The 16563-nt window shown below is 36.5% G+C and overlaps 1 protein-coding gene across 1 annotated transcript in view; it reads right to left on the reverse strand.

The window, feature by feature from the left end:
- Nucleotides 1-16563, reverse strand: part of FCHSD2 (FCH and double SH3 domains 2) — a 244574-nt gene that overhangs the window by 58219 nt on the left and 169792 nt on the right. The window contains exons 9-10 of the mRNA XM_068988167.1: nucleotides 13698-13820; nucleotides 1146-1241 (exon numbers count right to left, since the gene is read on the reverse strand). Coding sequence (XP_068844268.1) covers nucleotides 1146-1241; nucleotides 13698-13820 — 219 coding nt within the window. The remainder of the gene's footprint in view (nucleotides 1-1145; nucleotides 1242-13697; nucleotides 13821-16563) is intronic.

Below are 16563 nucleotides of genomic sequence, written 5' to 3' on the forward strand. Positions count from 1 at the left end.
AGCACAGCGTTTAGAAACAAAGAAGGATTTAGGGTTGTCATGGGGCTTCAGATGAGTGAGATCAGTCCCTATCAGCCTCATTTTCCTGAGGAAACTGGGAAAAGATGAAATAATCTCAAATGGGTCGCAATTTTAAATCGAGCTTGGCAAACTTGTCCATACCCTGAATCCTCAGGACAATGTCTCCAAGTCGTTAAGCAAAAGCTGATAGATTAAAAAAAGGCACTACTAAGGGAAAAGGTTAATAATCTAGAGGGAAATCCTGATTTCCTACATTTCTTTATATAGCCACGAACAGGGCTACTTTAAATTTAGTAGGAAAAGTAATGAAGATACCTCCAGTAAAGGTTTCTATTAAACTGAAACCATTAAACTCTGCTATCATAAACTCCCCTGGTCTTGAGTCTAAGTTTACCGCAGACTTTACCAGTATAACTTGACTTCCCTCTTGGCTTACCTGCATTGACAGAGTGTGCTAGATATGTGCTTTCTTACCTTATAGAGTGAAATACCTTTTAAAAATGTTATTAAATTAGTATTCTGGTTCTTTTTTGTAAAATTCAACAATGGCTATCATTTTTCATAGAGAAAAACTCAAGGATAAAAGTATATAATTAGTGTTTGCTTTTTATATGTTGCCAGTTTGGCATTTGTGTTAATACTTCCACAGTCTAAGAAATCTGAAAGGAATTATAAAGGGCCTATAATTTTTAATAAACCCAGTAAAATATTTGTATACACATATTCATTATTCTATTTATTAATTCTATTCTGGTTAAAAAACCACTGGTTTCTTCGGAAGGGTATATATGTGAAGAATTTAATAAATAGAAAGTATAAATTTACATCTGAATTGAAAAAAATTTCTTGAATATTTTTCTCTTCTTCCCTCAGTTCAGCTTTCAGATTTCCAGTAACTTGTTTTATAATTTAACCCCACTAAGTAGAAAGTTGTTAGCATAAAGATGTTGGGTGTGTTAGTCATATTTTAGAAGGTAATGTCACAGTTTCTCGGCATCCTTATAGTTTTGTTATAAAATTGAGATATACTCAGTCTTTTTTGTCTGTCTATTCCAAAGAGAACACAGTTATTGAAGCACAAACAGCTTAAAAATAAATAAAATGAAAATCTGGAATTCCCTTACAGTATCACTGTCACAAGGCTGGAACTGGAAGGGCTGGGGTTTGTGAAACACAGCATTCTCTTGTAAAAACAGCTGAAGATTATAGTCTCGTACCACCTAAAGAGAAAATAAAATATCTTTAAGTCTTTAACAAGGTTAAAATGTTCAATAATTGCATTTTAAAAGTTTAGGGTTTTTTCTGTAGTTTTCAAAAAATGAGAAATCATCCAGTACTACATGGTCAAAAAGAAATGATTATTACAATTTTTTTCATTTCATTTATTTTTAAAATTTTTATGTATTTATTTGGCTGCATCAGGTCTTAGTTGAGCATCTGGGATCCAGTTCCCTGACTTGGGATTGAAACTGGGCCTCCTGCAATGGAAGTGTGGAGCCCCAGCCACCAGGGAAGTGTGGAACCCCTTCATTTTGGATAATAGTTGTTATCCTTGTGCTCCATTTTCTCAAGAATCTAAATATGGAAAGTACTAGGTTAGAAACTAGCCCAGATTTGGGGACTAGACAATATGTACTATTTTAAGACTGCAGAAAGATGGCTATTACACAAGATGTTATTCTTTTGAATGGGGATAGGTAGTTGCAAACAGGGAAGCACATCAGTTTTTTCTAAACCAGTTCTAAAGTTTTGTAGGCCTCTTAAAGTTTCCTGCCATCTACTAGGAAACTGCCAGATAACTTTATACACAGAACAAAATAGTATTTTTCTAGTATTTCTTGCCACATTTCTAAGGAAGTTATATTCCAATTACCATCTTAAAGCATACCAAGAAGAACAGACTAGAAAGGCTTTATAGAGAAGAAAAATTCTGATACACAGATACTAGCAAAACAAATAGCAACGAAGAGAGCCCTCTAAAAAGAATTAACTGTTATATTCCCTGGGAGAGTGGAAACCAGCAACATTTGACTGCACAGAAATCCAGTTTCTAGTGTGCTACAACTGCTTACCCTTGACTTGTCTTTCATCTGCTAAAGCTCATTAAACCTCTGCCAAAAGATGGGCAGAAGGAGGAAATAAAGTTTACAGCAGTCTTTGGCTATACTTTAGTAGACCTGGGAAAAGAATTCATTCAGGAGATGGAGAAAGTAGGAGGTATATTTTGCATTTTACTTACCAGTACATCCCAATTCTCTATTGTTTCCCTCCCCTGCCTTCAACAACCATTTACTGAGAGAGTTTGCCAGGCCTAATATTAAATGCAGCAGAGAAGGGGTTATACACAGAGGAATAAATATGAATAAACAAAGTTAGTATCTTCAAGGAATTTATAATCTAGAAACTTGGACAATTAAACAGATTACACAATTAAAACGCACTAACAAAGTACATAGAAGGCACTAGGAGAGCGCAAGTGCTATTTAATCCAGACTCTGGGGTGGGGGAGAGGGAAGAGTGATTGGAAATATGTGGTCAGGGAAGGCTGGCTGAATAAACATATTCTTATAGGGAAATGTGTTTTTTCTTTTCCTGGATTCCAGCTTTAAGCTAGAATAGCTGAGAAAGCTCCTGATACAGTCCTGAGACATAGCCTCACTAGTCACTATGCAGAAAAAGCTAAGAAGATCATCCTTCTGGTTGCTAAACCTAAACCCTGAAGCACAACAAACCCAACTTCCTTCCTTCCTTTCTTACAAGAGGGAGGTATTAATTTTCTAAAAAATTTTAACTTTTTGGTATGGAATATTTTAAAGAGAAAACAGTATAATGTGTCCCCACGTACCATCAACCAACTTCTAAAACACATCAATTTTTGTTTCATCTAAAACCCACCTACCCCTTCCACCTTCTATTAAACTGAAGGAAGTCTTAGACATATTATGTCACCTATAAATATTTCAGTGTAATGTCTAAAAGACAGACTTTAGAAGACGTATATTAAAATGTACAATAAACATTATAAAACAGTAACTGTTTAATTTTTTGTCCATGTTTTTCACATTAGGGTCACAATATGGTTCCTACAGAGCATATGGATGATGTTGCTTAGGTTTCTTTTCATATATAGATTTCTTGGGACTTCCCTGGCAGTACAGTGGTTAAGAATCTATGCTTCCAGTGCAGAGACTGCAGGTTTGATCCCTGATCAGGGAACTGAGATTTCACACGGCACATGGTTTGGCCCCCCCCCCCAAAATCACATATGTTTCTTCCTCCATCTCTCTCACCCACCTCACTTGCAATTTACCTGCTGAAGAAACTTGAGTTTTTGTTCTGTAGTTTCCCAAAGTCTGGATTTTGTTCTCTCCATCCTTGTAGTGTTCTATTTCTTGTGTGTCCTGTAAATTGATGTTTCACTGCATTCACGTTTATTGTTTCATTTTTTGGCAAGGTGGTGTTTACTTCTGTAAGGAGGCTTGCCTCTGACTTGCCTCTTTTTGCTATTAACAGCTGTAGTGGGCTGAACGAATGGTGGCTCTCCAAAAGAGACATCCCTGTCCTTAGCACTGAACTTGTGAATGCTACCTCATTTGGAAAAAGGCCCATTGCAGATATAATTATTAAGAATTTTGAGATTAGGAAATATTCTGGATTCTGTGGTTGGGCTCTGAAAGTAATGATAAGTTATGTTATTATAAAAGACAAACAGAAGGAAACAGACAGAAGAGGAGCCAGTGAGACAAGAGGCAGATATTGGAGTGATGTGACCACAGACAAACAAAAGTGTGAAGCTATCAGAAACTGAAAGAGGCAAGAAACCGATTCTCCTTTAAAGCCTTTGGTGGGAGTGCAGCCTTGCTGACACTTTCATTTCTGACTTCTGGCTTCCAGAACTGAGAGGGAATAAATACCAGTCATTTTAAGTCTTCCCGTTTGTGGTAATTGTGTAGTAACACTAAGAAACTAACAGAAGAGATCTACGATGATGAATGCAGGAACTAGAGAGTTTTCTATATTTTTCTATCACTTTATCAAGGAATTTCATCATTTTTCATTTAGCTAGAATGCAGCCATGAAATTAAAAGATGCTTACTCCTTGGAAGAAAAGTTATGACCAACCTAGATAGCATATTGAAAAGCAGACACATTACTTTGCCAATAAAGGTCTGTCTAGTCAAGGCTATGGTTTTTCCTGTGGTCATGTATGGATGTGAGAGTTGGACTGTGAAGAAAGCTGAGGGCTGAAGAATTGATGCTTTTGAACTGTGGTGTTGGAGAAGACTCTTGAGAGTCCCTTGGACTGCAAGGAGATCCAACCAGTCCATTCTGAAGGAAATCAACCCTGGGATTTCTTTGGAGGGAATGATGCTGAAGCTGAAATTCCAGTACTTTGGCCACCTCATGCGAAGAGTTGACTCATTGGAAAAGACTCTGATGCTGGGAGGGATTGGGGGCAGGAGGAGAAGGGGATGACCGAGGATGGGATGGCTGGATGGCATCACGGACTCGATGGACATGAGTCTGAGTGAACTCCGGGAGATGGTGATGGACAGGGAGCCCTGGCGTGCTGTGATTCATGGGGTCACAAAGAGTTGGACATGACTGAGTGACTGAACTGAACTGAACTGAACTGAACTTTTATAAGAGAAACTTTCAAATTTATTTATTTACTTACCTTGAGGCTGATTTTGTATAAGGCAGGATAAACACTTGGCTCTTCCCTTTATTATCTAGTTTTCAAATTGGTGTTTCCCTAGTAACCTCAAAAGAATGATCAATTATAGCTTTAATAAATTATTATAAAGTCATGGATTTAAAACTGCGATTATTTCAATCTACTGCTATCATTATCAATGCTAAAATAATCCCATCTTTGGCTAGCAAGATCACATCTTGAGTCCCTGGGGATGACCTAGTAGTTTTTGATAGTCTCCCTGCTTTCCATACTGGAGAAGGAAATGGCAACCCACTCCAGTGTTCTTGCCTGGAGAATCCCAGGGATGGGGGAGCCTGGTGGGCTGCTGCCTATGGGGTCGCACAGAGTCAGACACGACTGAAGTGATGCAGCAGCAGCAGCTGCTTTCCATTATGACTAATTATTTAATGTTTACCTTAATATTTTATGTCCCAGATCTAGAATCAGTGCTATTTTCCCAGGAAGCACTGTTTTGTTTTTTTAAAGTGAGTAGGAGAAGTACATGGAAAACAAGACCTGTACAATAGAGGCACTGGGTTAGTAACTGGTCTTCTCTCTCAAACAATTAATTTTGAAAGGAAGTTGCAAAGAGATCCTGTGCACCTCCCAATGTCAGCATCTTGCATAAATACAGTAAATGTGAAAATGAGGAAATTGACACTGGTACAAAGCATAATGCTTATTTAGATGTCACCAGTTATATTAATATATGCACTCATTTTGGGATATGTGTGTAAAGGTTTATACAATTTTATCACGTGTATAACTTCATGCAACCACTATCCCAATCAAGATATTTAACTGAACCACTGCCACATGACTCCCTTGTGCTATTCCATAATACTTCCCTCTACTTTGTTTGTTTAGTGACTAAGTTGCATCTGACTTTTTTTGCCACCTCATGGACTGTAGCCTCCCAGGCTCCTCTGTCTATGGGATTTCCCAGGCAAGAATACTGGAGTGGGTTGTCATTTCCTTCTCCAGGGGATCTTCCTAATCCAGGGATTGAACTTGCATCTCCTGAACTGGCAGGCAAATTCTTTACCACTGAACTACCTGGGAAGCCCCTTCCCTCTACTCTCCTCATCCCTAATTCCTGGCAACTGCTTATCTGTTCTCTATTTCTATAAGTACGCTATTCCACAGATGTTACATAATGGAATCATGTGCCATATGCCTTTTGGTATGTTTTTGGCTGCATGGCGTAACATGAGGGATCTTAGTTCTTCAATCAGGGATCAAAACCACGCCCCTTGCAGCGGAAGTATGGAGTCTTAACCACTGGACCACTAGGGAAGTCTATTTTCATTCACCATAATTTCCTTGAAGTTCATCCAATCTGTTGCATGTAACAACAGTCACTCCTTTTTATTGCTGAGTAGTACTTCATAGTATGGAAACACCACCATTTATTTTGGTCCTTCACTCACTAAAGGTCATTTAAGGAGCTTCCAGTTTTCAACTATTATGACCAAAAGCTACTCTGAACATTTGTGTGTAAGCTTCTGTGTGAAAATAAATTTTCATTTTTTCTAGGATATATGCCCTATTTTTCTCTCTGTAAAGGTTATTACTGAAGTATAACTGACATACATACAATAACCTGTACATATTTAAAGTGTATACTTTGATAAATTTTAACTTTCCTATATATCTGTAAAAATCACCACAATCAAGATAATGGACATATCCCTCACTTCCAAAGGTTTCCTCATTCCCTTTGTAATCTTTCCCTTTCTGCTTCCTTCAGTTACTCCTTGTGACAACTGAGATCAGGCCTTCAATCTCGCTACTGATGTAACCTTCAGCAACTAGCACAATGACTTCCGTCTAAAGCAGTATTCAATAAACAGCTGTTAAAGACCACCTCTGTATCCACCATTGAGATTAAATAAAACATTACCATTACCGTAGAAATCTATACATTCTCTCCTTATTACATTCCCGCCTTACTTCCTAAGGTATGTTCAACCTTTCTTTTTTTGAATTTTTTTTTTAAGTTGGGGAATCTCTCCCATTCCCCAATCCAAGGACCCTTTCAAGACATTTTCCCCCTAGTTGCCCTCTTTGATTACATTTTAATATTACAAGTATATGTTACATATTTATGTACTGTGGCCCCATTGTAACACATAAGATTCTTTTGGCAAACAACCCCTCAACATCCAGAAGCACTTTTTACTCCTTTGGGGGACTATCTGCCCCTCTGTGAATGCGTGCTCCTCTAGATATAACCACTCTACCAAATTTTACTGTGCTGCTCTTTTTTCCTTTCCTTTTAACAGTGTTATTACATATGATGTATCTCAAAATGATACTGTTTTCTTGGATATTTCTGAATGCTGTATAAATGTGTGTCTATTCTTTGCAAGTTGCTTTTCTAAAAATTGAAGTATTGTTAATTTACAATGTTGTGTTAGTTCCAAGTGTTAAAGCAAAGTGACTTAGCTATACATACACATACACATTCTTTTTCAGATTCTTTTCCATTATAGGTTACTATACTGAGTACAGTTCCCTGTGCTATACAGTAGGTCCTTGTTTTCAATTTGCTTTTTGCTCAACATCACATTTGTGACTCTCATCCATATTAATGCATGTGCCTACAGAGCTTTCATTTTTATTGCTATTTGGTATTCCATTATTCATCTTACTGGTGGTGGACAGTTATTTCTAGCTTTTTCTAATCTGACAAAGGAAGTTGATATGAACAATATCTCAAAGTCTTCTGATACCCACTCTGGGGCCACAGTTTCTCTATGTTATATTCTAAGAAGTAGAACTACTGAGTCATAAGCTAAGTGCATCTTTAAATTGACTAGATAATGCCAAATGTGTTGAAATTGGATATATCCATCTATACCCCTCAGGGCAGTATATAAGCTTCTGTTAATCCATATTCTCGTCAACAATCATTCTTGTCAGTTTTTGTCCATCTCATAAGTGTGAAATAGAATCTCATAGTGATTTTAATTTCCAGTTATTTGATTAACAGTTAGTTTAGGCATCTGTACTAGTTTCCTAGGGCTTCCATGACAAAGGATCATAGAGGAGGTGGCTTAAACAAGGTAATTCTGTTTCCTCACAGTTCTGGAGGCTGGAAGTCCAGGATCAAGGTGCTGGAAGGGCTGGTTTCTTCTGAGGGCTTCTTTCCTTGGCTTGCAGATGATCGTCTTTTCCTGGTGTCTTACGTGGATTTTCGTTTGTGCCTATTCACACTCTAACCTTTTATGAACACCAGTCATATTGGATTAGAGCTCATCTGTATGACCTCATTTTACCTTAACCTCTTTAAAGGCCTGATATCCAAGAACAGTTACATTCTGAGGTACCAGAGGTTAGGACTTCCATATATGAATTTTAGGGGATACAACTTAGCCCATAAAAGCATCTTTTTTATATGGTAATAGCTATTTGTATTTTTTTATTCTGTGGGACATGTGTTGTATGATATATCAGTAGTTCATTCCTTTTTATGAACAAATAATATTCCATAGTATGGATAAACTGTATTTATCTAATCACCAGGTGACTGACATTTAGGGTGTTTACAATGATTGGCTATTATCTCCTGGAGAAGGAAATGGCAACCCACTCCAGTACTCTTGCCTAGAAAATCCCATGGACAGAGGAGCCTGGTAGGGTACAGTCCATGGGGTTGCTAAGAGTCAAACATGACTGAGTGACTTCACTATGAATAACACTGCTGTGAACATTTCTGTATAATTTTTTTGTTCAATTTTTTGTTTCAATTTTTTTGAAAACACTCGTTTTCAAAAAAGTGGAAGTGTCATATGGTAACTGTCTCACTTTCTGAGGAATTACTGAACTGTTTTCCACAGTGGCTACACCATTTTACATTCCTACAACGTACAAGAGTTATAAGTTTACCACATCCCTGCCAATACTTCCTATTATATGCGTGTTGTTTTAATTATTAAAGCTATCCTACTAGGTAGGAAGTGGTATTTCACTGTGGTTTTCATTTACATTTCTCCAATAACTAATGGTGCTTAGGATCTTTTCATGTGTACATTTTCCGTGGAAAAATGTCTATTCAAGTCCTTTGCCCATTTTTAAATTGGGTCATTTGTCTTTTATGTGTTGAGTTGTAAAAGTTATTTATATATTTTGAATATTAAATTCCTATCAGGCACATGATTTATAAATATTTCTCCCATTCTTTGGGCTTTTTCACATTTTCCACAATGTTCTTTGATGCACAAAAACTTATAATTTGATGCTGCTGCTGCTAAGTTACTTCAGTCGTGACTTCAGTCCTGACTCTATGCGATCCCATAGACAGCAGCCCACCAGGCTCCCCCGTCCCTGGGATTCTCCAGGCAAGAACACTGGAGTAAGTTGCGATTTCCTTCTCCAATGCATGAAAGTGAAAAGTGAAACGAAGTCGCTCAGTCGTGTCTGACTCTTAGCAACCTCATGGACTGCAGCCCACCAGTTCAGTTACCTATCGTCTTTTGCTGCTGTGCTTTCATGTTAACTCTAAGAATAAACTGGCAAACCCAAGGTCACAAAGATTTACTTTTGTATTTTCTTCTATAATTTTACAGTTTTAGGTTGTTGGCCTATTTTGAGTTAATTTTTATATATGGAGTGAGGAAGGGGTTTACCTTTATTCTTTTGCATGTGGTTATCCTATTGTTTTATCGCCTCTTGTTGAAGAGACTATTCTTTCTCTATCGAATGGCCTTGACAACCTTGTTGAAATCAATTGGCCACAAATGTTTGAGCTTATTTCTGGACTCTGAATTCTTACATGTCTAGCCTTATGCTAGCACCACACTCTTAATTATCATAGCTTTGTAGTAAGTTTTAAAACTGGGATGTGTGAGTCCTTCAGTTTTGTTTTTCCTTTTCAGTATTTCAGGATTCCTTGTAGTTCCATATGAATTTGAGGACTGGCTGTTCCATTTCTGCAAAAAAGGCCATTGGAATTTTGATAGGAATGTACTGAATCTCGGAGAAGGCAATGGCAACCCACTCCAGTACTCTTGCCTGGAAAATCCCATGGATGGAGGAGCCTGGTAGGCTGCAGTCCATGGGGTCGCGAAGAGTTGGACACAACTGAAGTGACTTAGTAGCAGCAGCGGCACTGAATCTATAAATTGCTTTGGGGAATACTGAAATATTAGAGATATGAAATCTTCTAATCCATAAACATTTATTATTTCCATTTATTTGGGTCTTCTTTACTTTCAGCAATGTTTTATAGTTTTTCAGTGTACAAGTCTTTTGTGTTTTGGTTAAATTTATTTCTCGGTATTTACTCTTCAAATACTATTGTAACTGGAATTATTTTCATAATTTTCTTTCAGTTAATTCACTGATGAAGTATAGAAACATAACAGATTTTTGTGTTTTGATTTTGCATTTGCAACTTTTGCTGAGTTCATTTACTAGCTCCAGGACTTTTGTGGATTCTATAGGGTTTTTTATACACAATCATGTCATGTACAAATATATACTTTTACTTCTTTCTTTCCATTTTGGTGCCTCCTATTTCTGTTTCCTGCCTAACTGCTCAGATCACGACGTTCAGTACAATGGTGAATGAGTGAAAGTCACTTAGTCCTGTCCGACTCTTTGCGACCCATGGACTATACCGTCCATGGAATTCTCCAGGCCAGAATACTGGAGTGGGTAGCCTCGCCCTTCCCCAGGGGATCATCCCAACCCAGGGACTGAATCCAGGTCTCCCACATTGCAGGCGGATTCTTTACCAGCTGAGCCACACAGGAGGCCCATTCACCACAATGGTGAATAGTAGTGAATAGTAGTGGTGAAAGTGGGCATCCTTGTCTGATCCTATCTTAGATAGGGAAAGCTTTCAGTCTTTCAACACTGAGTATGATATATGATGTAGGTTTTTTAAAAAATGTCTTTTACCATGTTCAGGAAGTTCCCTCCTATTCCTAATTTGCTGAGCATTTTTATCATAAGAGAATGCTGAATTTTGTCATATGCTTTTCCTGTGTTTTTGAGATGACCATGTGATTTTCCCCTTTATTTTATTAAGTTTACTTTTTTGGCGTATCTTTAAGGTATTAAGAGTGACAATACTAGACAATTTAATTTCTGAAGAAATGTAGAATAACCCTGCTATTTTTGAATTGTTAAAAGAGCTACATTATTAATTGGTAGGAATTTCCTTATACAGACAGAAAGCAAGCATACATAAACAAATTTTAAGGCCAGTAGAACCACCTTTAGAATTACTATACTAGAGAAAATCTCTCTGACAATATCTGCTTCAGTTACATGCACAAAGCATTTCATAAAATATTAAGAAGAAAAGCAAGCTTTCATAAATAATTAAAATTAAACAGAAGTTCCTAAGGCCAGCTGTTTCCCTTTAGGGAATGAAAGGTATAGTGGGCATTATACAATTTACAATGTGTCTATGGATTATCCCCAAAATACATGTACAGTTACAATTTAGAAATGTGGAAATAAATGAACTTCTCCCAAAGACAAGCTAGTAATGGTGTAGAATAAAAATAAAAAAATTTTAAACTTCTGGATATCAGATCACTAGGTTGCTTTTAGCAGGATAACAAAAGTAGCAGAACAAGCTCTTTGTTAACAAAAAAGCACACAGCATAAAACTTCTAGGTGTGAGCTCTTCTGGTAGTAGGAATAAAAGGGCACATCTCCTAGTTACATCATTCTTATTAAATTTTTATTACTACCACTTTCAATCTAAACATAAGAGCATCTTATTTCTTCCTCATCCCTGGGGAGTAAGATACCCATATGAGTGAATGTAGAGGAAAATAAAAGCTTATCTCTTTATGTGTCCAAATCAGTTTATACATTTTAAATTCCTTTTCTATGAAAACAATATAAGCTAAAGAGATAATATAGATATTAGTAGAGCATGGAAAACACTATGTGTGTGTTTGTGACCTCAGGCAAATCACATAAACTTCCTGGGTCTGTTTTTCTTTCTACAGAATGAGCAAGATAATACCAACCTCAGAGGATGTATTAAAAACTAGAAAACTGTGACCTGCTATATAAAATAGTAGCACATTTTAAAGACTAAATGCCTTTAGTTGGCAGTGTACTCAAACATCCTTGGAGAAATATTTCAAAAAAATTTTTTTCTGGGGACAATCTCTCTGATAAAATTAGAAATGAAAAATGTCACCCACTATGTGCTCCTTCCATTAAATGGAAACTGGAAAAACTTCTAAATAATTCATGGGTTAATGTGGGGAGGGAAATGGCAGAAGCGATTTTAAAATGCCCTACGTACCTATCACAGAATACAATTACAATAGAAAGAGAAAGTTTTTAGGCTCAAGTGGATTTATTTGAAAAGGCTGAAAATAGAGAACCTAATAGAAAAAGAAGCCTAAAAGCATTAACTGTAATAAAGTAGAAAGAAATAATGACTATAAAGGTAGTAATCAAGGAGATAGGGAACAATAACACTGAGAAGTAGAACAAGAGTTGGCTTTTGGAAAAGATTAATAAAATAGATTGGCAAGTCTGATTAAAATAAGAGAGAAAGCACAAATAATATTAGAAATAAAAAGGGAGACAATTACAGAGGCAAACAAGTTTATATGCAAATTTATGCCTTCAAATTTGATAAATGAAATAGACAATTTATCTAGGAAAGTGAAGTTGCCAAAATACACTAAAAAAGATACAGAAAACCCGAATGGACCAGTACATATAAACAATCTGATTACTAGTTAAAAATCAACTTCTTCATAAAAGGAACAAACCAAGACATTTTTATAGACTTCTACCCCCAATATTCTCTTATGGAAAATGTCAAATGTATACACATTAAAATAAAAAGAACTGTACAGAAACACCTGCATACCACTACCTAGACTCTTTAATTAACATTTTTCTACATTTTCTTTCACATAACTATCCATCTACCCATCTATTTATCCTCTCTATATGTTCATCCTTTTACATCTTTTACTGAATCCTAGAGGTAAAAATATAAGAATACAAAAATATGACAGGATTTCAAAGCACCAGACTAGTGATATTTGTATTTCCAAATGAACTTAGCATTTTAAATGTTTTTCTAAAAATAGAATTGGAGCTATGATTCACTGAAAATAATAAATACACACGGAGGCAATTCAGGAAAAGAAAAGGGACATAGACTGTGCCCTTTTCTTTCCTGTCTTTGGCCTCTGTTTGTAATATGGATACCCTGATTCCTTTCCAAACAACTTTCTAAGGTATTAGCCAGTTCCCACTCTGCTGGCCAAAAAAAGAGAACTGAACTGGATCTTTTAAAATAGTAGTCATAAAATGAATGTATTTTAATAAATGCATTCAGTCAGGAAACATTTACTGTGCACTTAATTTATCAGAAAGAAAACAAGATTAATTAACCATAGGAACAATTTATCTTCCAAAGGATACTTTCTCTACTGCAAAAAATTTTAATCTGTCAGATACTAAAGAAAAACAATTTGATTTATTTTCTATGTAAACAGTGTGACATGCTAGCAAGCTTGAATGAAAAGATAACTATCAAAGAATGACAGCATATAGAAGGCAAGGTTAATTGTTTAAAGCAAGATATTATAACATTAATTTGTTCATCAATTATAAAATTTAAATTTTCCTTTTTGTGTCCCTTTATTATTCTTCGCACCGACACATGACCCTGTTGTTTTATGTGAACTGAGTGCATTCAAAATTAAGTGGAAAATAAAGTTCTTAAAACCATTCTTTTCAAAAGCAACAGACATGCTAATAATGACTGATGTCGTGAGTCAGCCTGCATCATCACCTCCCTTTTTGACCTTTATCAAGAAGAACGAAACACCTTTCAACTTTGTTAGAAGGAATACTGTTTTCAAAAAATTTGTCCTTTAAAGCATTCTAATGTCATTGGTACATTCATTTTGTTTGTATCTAAAGACATTTTAGATTCTAAATGGATATATCGCATACTGCACTGAAGGTAACTTGCCTTGCTGGAGGTTTCTAATAAAAACTGGAATGTGTTCTGCACAGCTTGGCATGTCTCTAGCTCAGTCCGGCTGAAGGCGATTAAATAATCCTTAAGGTGGTCATACACATTTCCATCAAGAGCCTATAAAAGAGTAAACAAAAGCAAAAAAAAACTATGAGAAAGCTCTGACATACAATGCTTGCTGTTCAAATGCTAAATTCAGTTTAAAATCTATTAATATAAAATAAAAGATATAGGTAGGTTTCTATGTAAAGAATAAATATAAATCTTAAACAATCACTTGGGAAAATATTGAATTTTTCTAATAAGTAGGAACTCAAAAAAGGTAGAGCCCTATACTGGTAAAGATGTGGAGACTGTATAAAATTTGAGAGACAGAATGCTTGGTTTCTGATATTTGCTCATCCACTTACTAGCTATGTCTACATCTCTAGTCCGTTGATAAGATTAGGCGTGGGAGCTGAATGAAATAATCGATGGAAAGGATCCATATGCAGTGCTTGGAACAGAATGGACATTCTACAAACATTAATTTCCTCCATTTTCCCTCATCCATTATTGGTAGGATTCTAAATTCATATATTCTTGCTGCTGCTAAGTCGCTTCAGTCGTGTCCAACTCTGTGCGACTCCATAGACGGCAGCCCACCAGGCTCCCCAGTCCCTGGGATTTTCCAGGCAAGAGTACTGGAGTAGGGTGCCATTGCCTTCTCCGTCATATATTCTTACTATACAGCAATCAGAGAAAAACCACAATAGAAACAGTAAAATTAAAAAAAAGAAAGAAATTTTGTTTTGGGGAAGAAACATTAATGCAATATCTACAAAGAAATTTAAACATTCTTATTTATTTAAGTATTTAGATCAGGACTCCTTAAAAATTGAAAAAGAGAAAACCACTAAACAGTTGAGAAATGATTAAGTTATGATATACACAGTGACTAAAATATGCACAGCCACCGAAACAAAAACCGTGGAAATCGTGTAGACGGTAAACAATGCATTGAACAATTTTAGTTAAAAAAGCAGAACAAATGGAATATATACATATTAGCAACAAGGATGGGAAAATACATCAATACATCAATAATAATGAAAATAAAGGTTCTGGAGTCTTGCAAATCAACAGAGATCTTCTTAAAACCAGGGAAAATTCACACATTGAAGTCACCATTGAACTATTTTAAAGTGTGCAACTCACTGACTTTCAGTACACTCACAATGTGGTACAATCATCACTACTATCTAATTCCAGGGCATCTGCATTGCTTCCAAAAGAAATCCCATACCCATTAAGTGGTCACACCCATTCCTACCTTTCTCTCCATCTCTGGCAACCACTAATCTACTTTCTTCTTTTTTTTAAGTGGAAGAAAATTGCTACAACATTATAAATATATTGGTTTCTGTCCTACAACAACTCAAACCAGCCACAATTACATACATATACATATCTATCTATCTATCTATCTCACCTGCCTCTTGGGTCTCCCTCCCCTCCCCCCACCCCACCCCTCTAGAACACCACAGAGTACCTTGCTGGGCTCCCTGTGTTATACAGCAACTTCTCACCTACTATCTGTTTTATACATGGTAGTGTATATAGAGCTATACTACTTTCTCCATTCATCCCACTCTCTCCTTCCCCCACTATGTCCACAAGTCTGTTCTCTGTATCTTTGACTAATCTACTTTCTAACTCAATGAATTTCCCTCTTCTGGACATTTCATATAAATGGAATCACATGATATGTGGTTTTTTGTGCCAGCTTCTGTCATTTAACATATTTTCAAGGTTCATCAATCAATTAGTACATCATTTTACAGCTTCCCTGATAGCTCAGTTGGTAAAGAATCTGCTTACAATGCAGGAGATCCCGGTTCACTTCCTGGGGTCGGGAAGATCCCAGGGAAAAGGGATAGGTTACCCACTCCAGTATTCTCGGACTTCCCTTGTGGCTCAGCTGGTAAAGAATCCCCCTGCAATGTGGGAGACCTGGGTCCAATCCCTGGGTTGGGAAGATTCCCTGAAGAAGAGAAAGGATACCCACTCCAATATTCTGGCCTGGAGAATTCCATGGACTGTACGGTCCATGGCGTTGCAAAGAGTTGGACATGACTGAGTGACTTTCACTTTATGGCTGAAAAATATTACATTTTATGGATATGCCACATTTTGTTTATTTATTCATTAGTTGGTGAATCTTTGGGTTGTTTTCACTTTTTAGCTATTATGAATAATGCTCTGTGGACATCTGTGTACAAGTTTTTGCTTGACACCTGTTTCCAATTCTCTTGGGTTTATAATTAGTAGTGGAATTGCTGGGTCTCCCATAGAAATTCTGTGTCTAACTAATTAAGGAACAGACAATCTGTTTTCCACAGTGGCTGTACCGTTTTACATCCCCATCAGCAATATATAAAGGTTCCAGTTTCTCCACAATCTCAACAACATCTGCTATTTTCTGTTTTGTTTTGTTTTTTAATTATTCAAGCTGCCCTAGTGGTATCTCATTGTAGTTTTGATTTTGCATTTCTCTAATGACTAATGGTGTTGAGCGTCTTTTCAAGTGCTTAATTGGCCATGTGTATATATTCTCTGAAGAAAAGTCTACTCAAGTCCTATACACACTTTTCCAAAACTTTTCATCTTATATTGGAGTATAGCCAATTAACAATGTTGTGATGGTTCCAGGTGGACAGCAAAGTGACTCAACCATACATATACATGTATCCATTCTCCCCTAGACTCCTCTCCCATCCAGGCTGTCACGTAACATTGAGCAGAATGCCCTGTGCTACAGGATAGGATCTTATTGGTTATCCATTTAAAATATAACAGTTTCCACTCATTTTTAAAATTG

The sequence above is a fragment of the Capricornis sumatraensis genome, chromosome 16, assembly GCF_032405125.1.
Source record: "Capricornis sumatraensis isolate serow.1 chromosome 16, serow.2, whole genome shotgun sequence".
Lineage (NCBI taxonomy): Eukaryota > Metazoa > Chordata > Mammalia > Artiodactyla > Bovidae > Capricornis > Capricornis sumatraensis.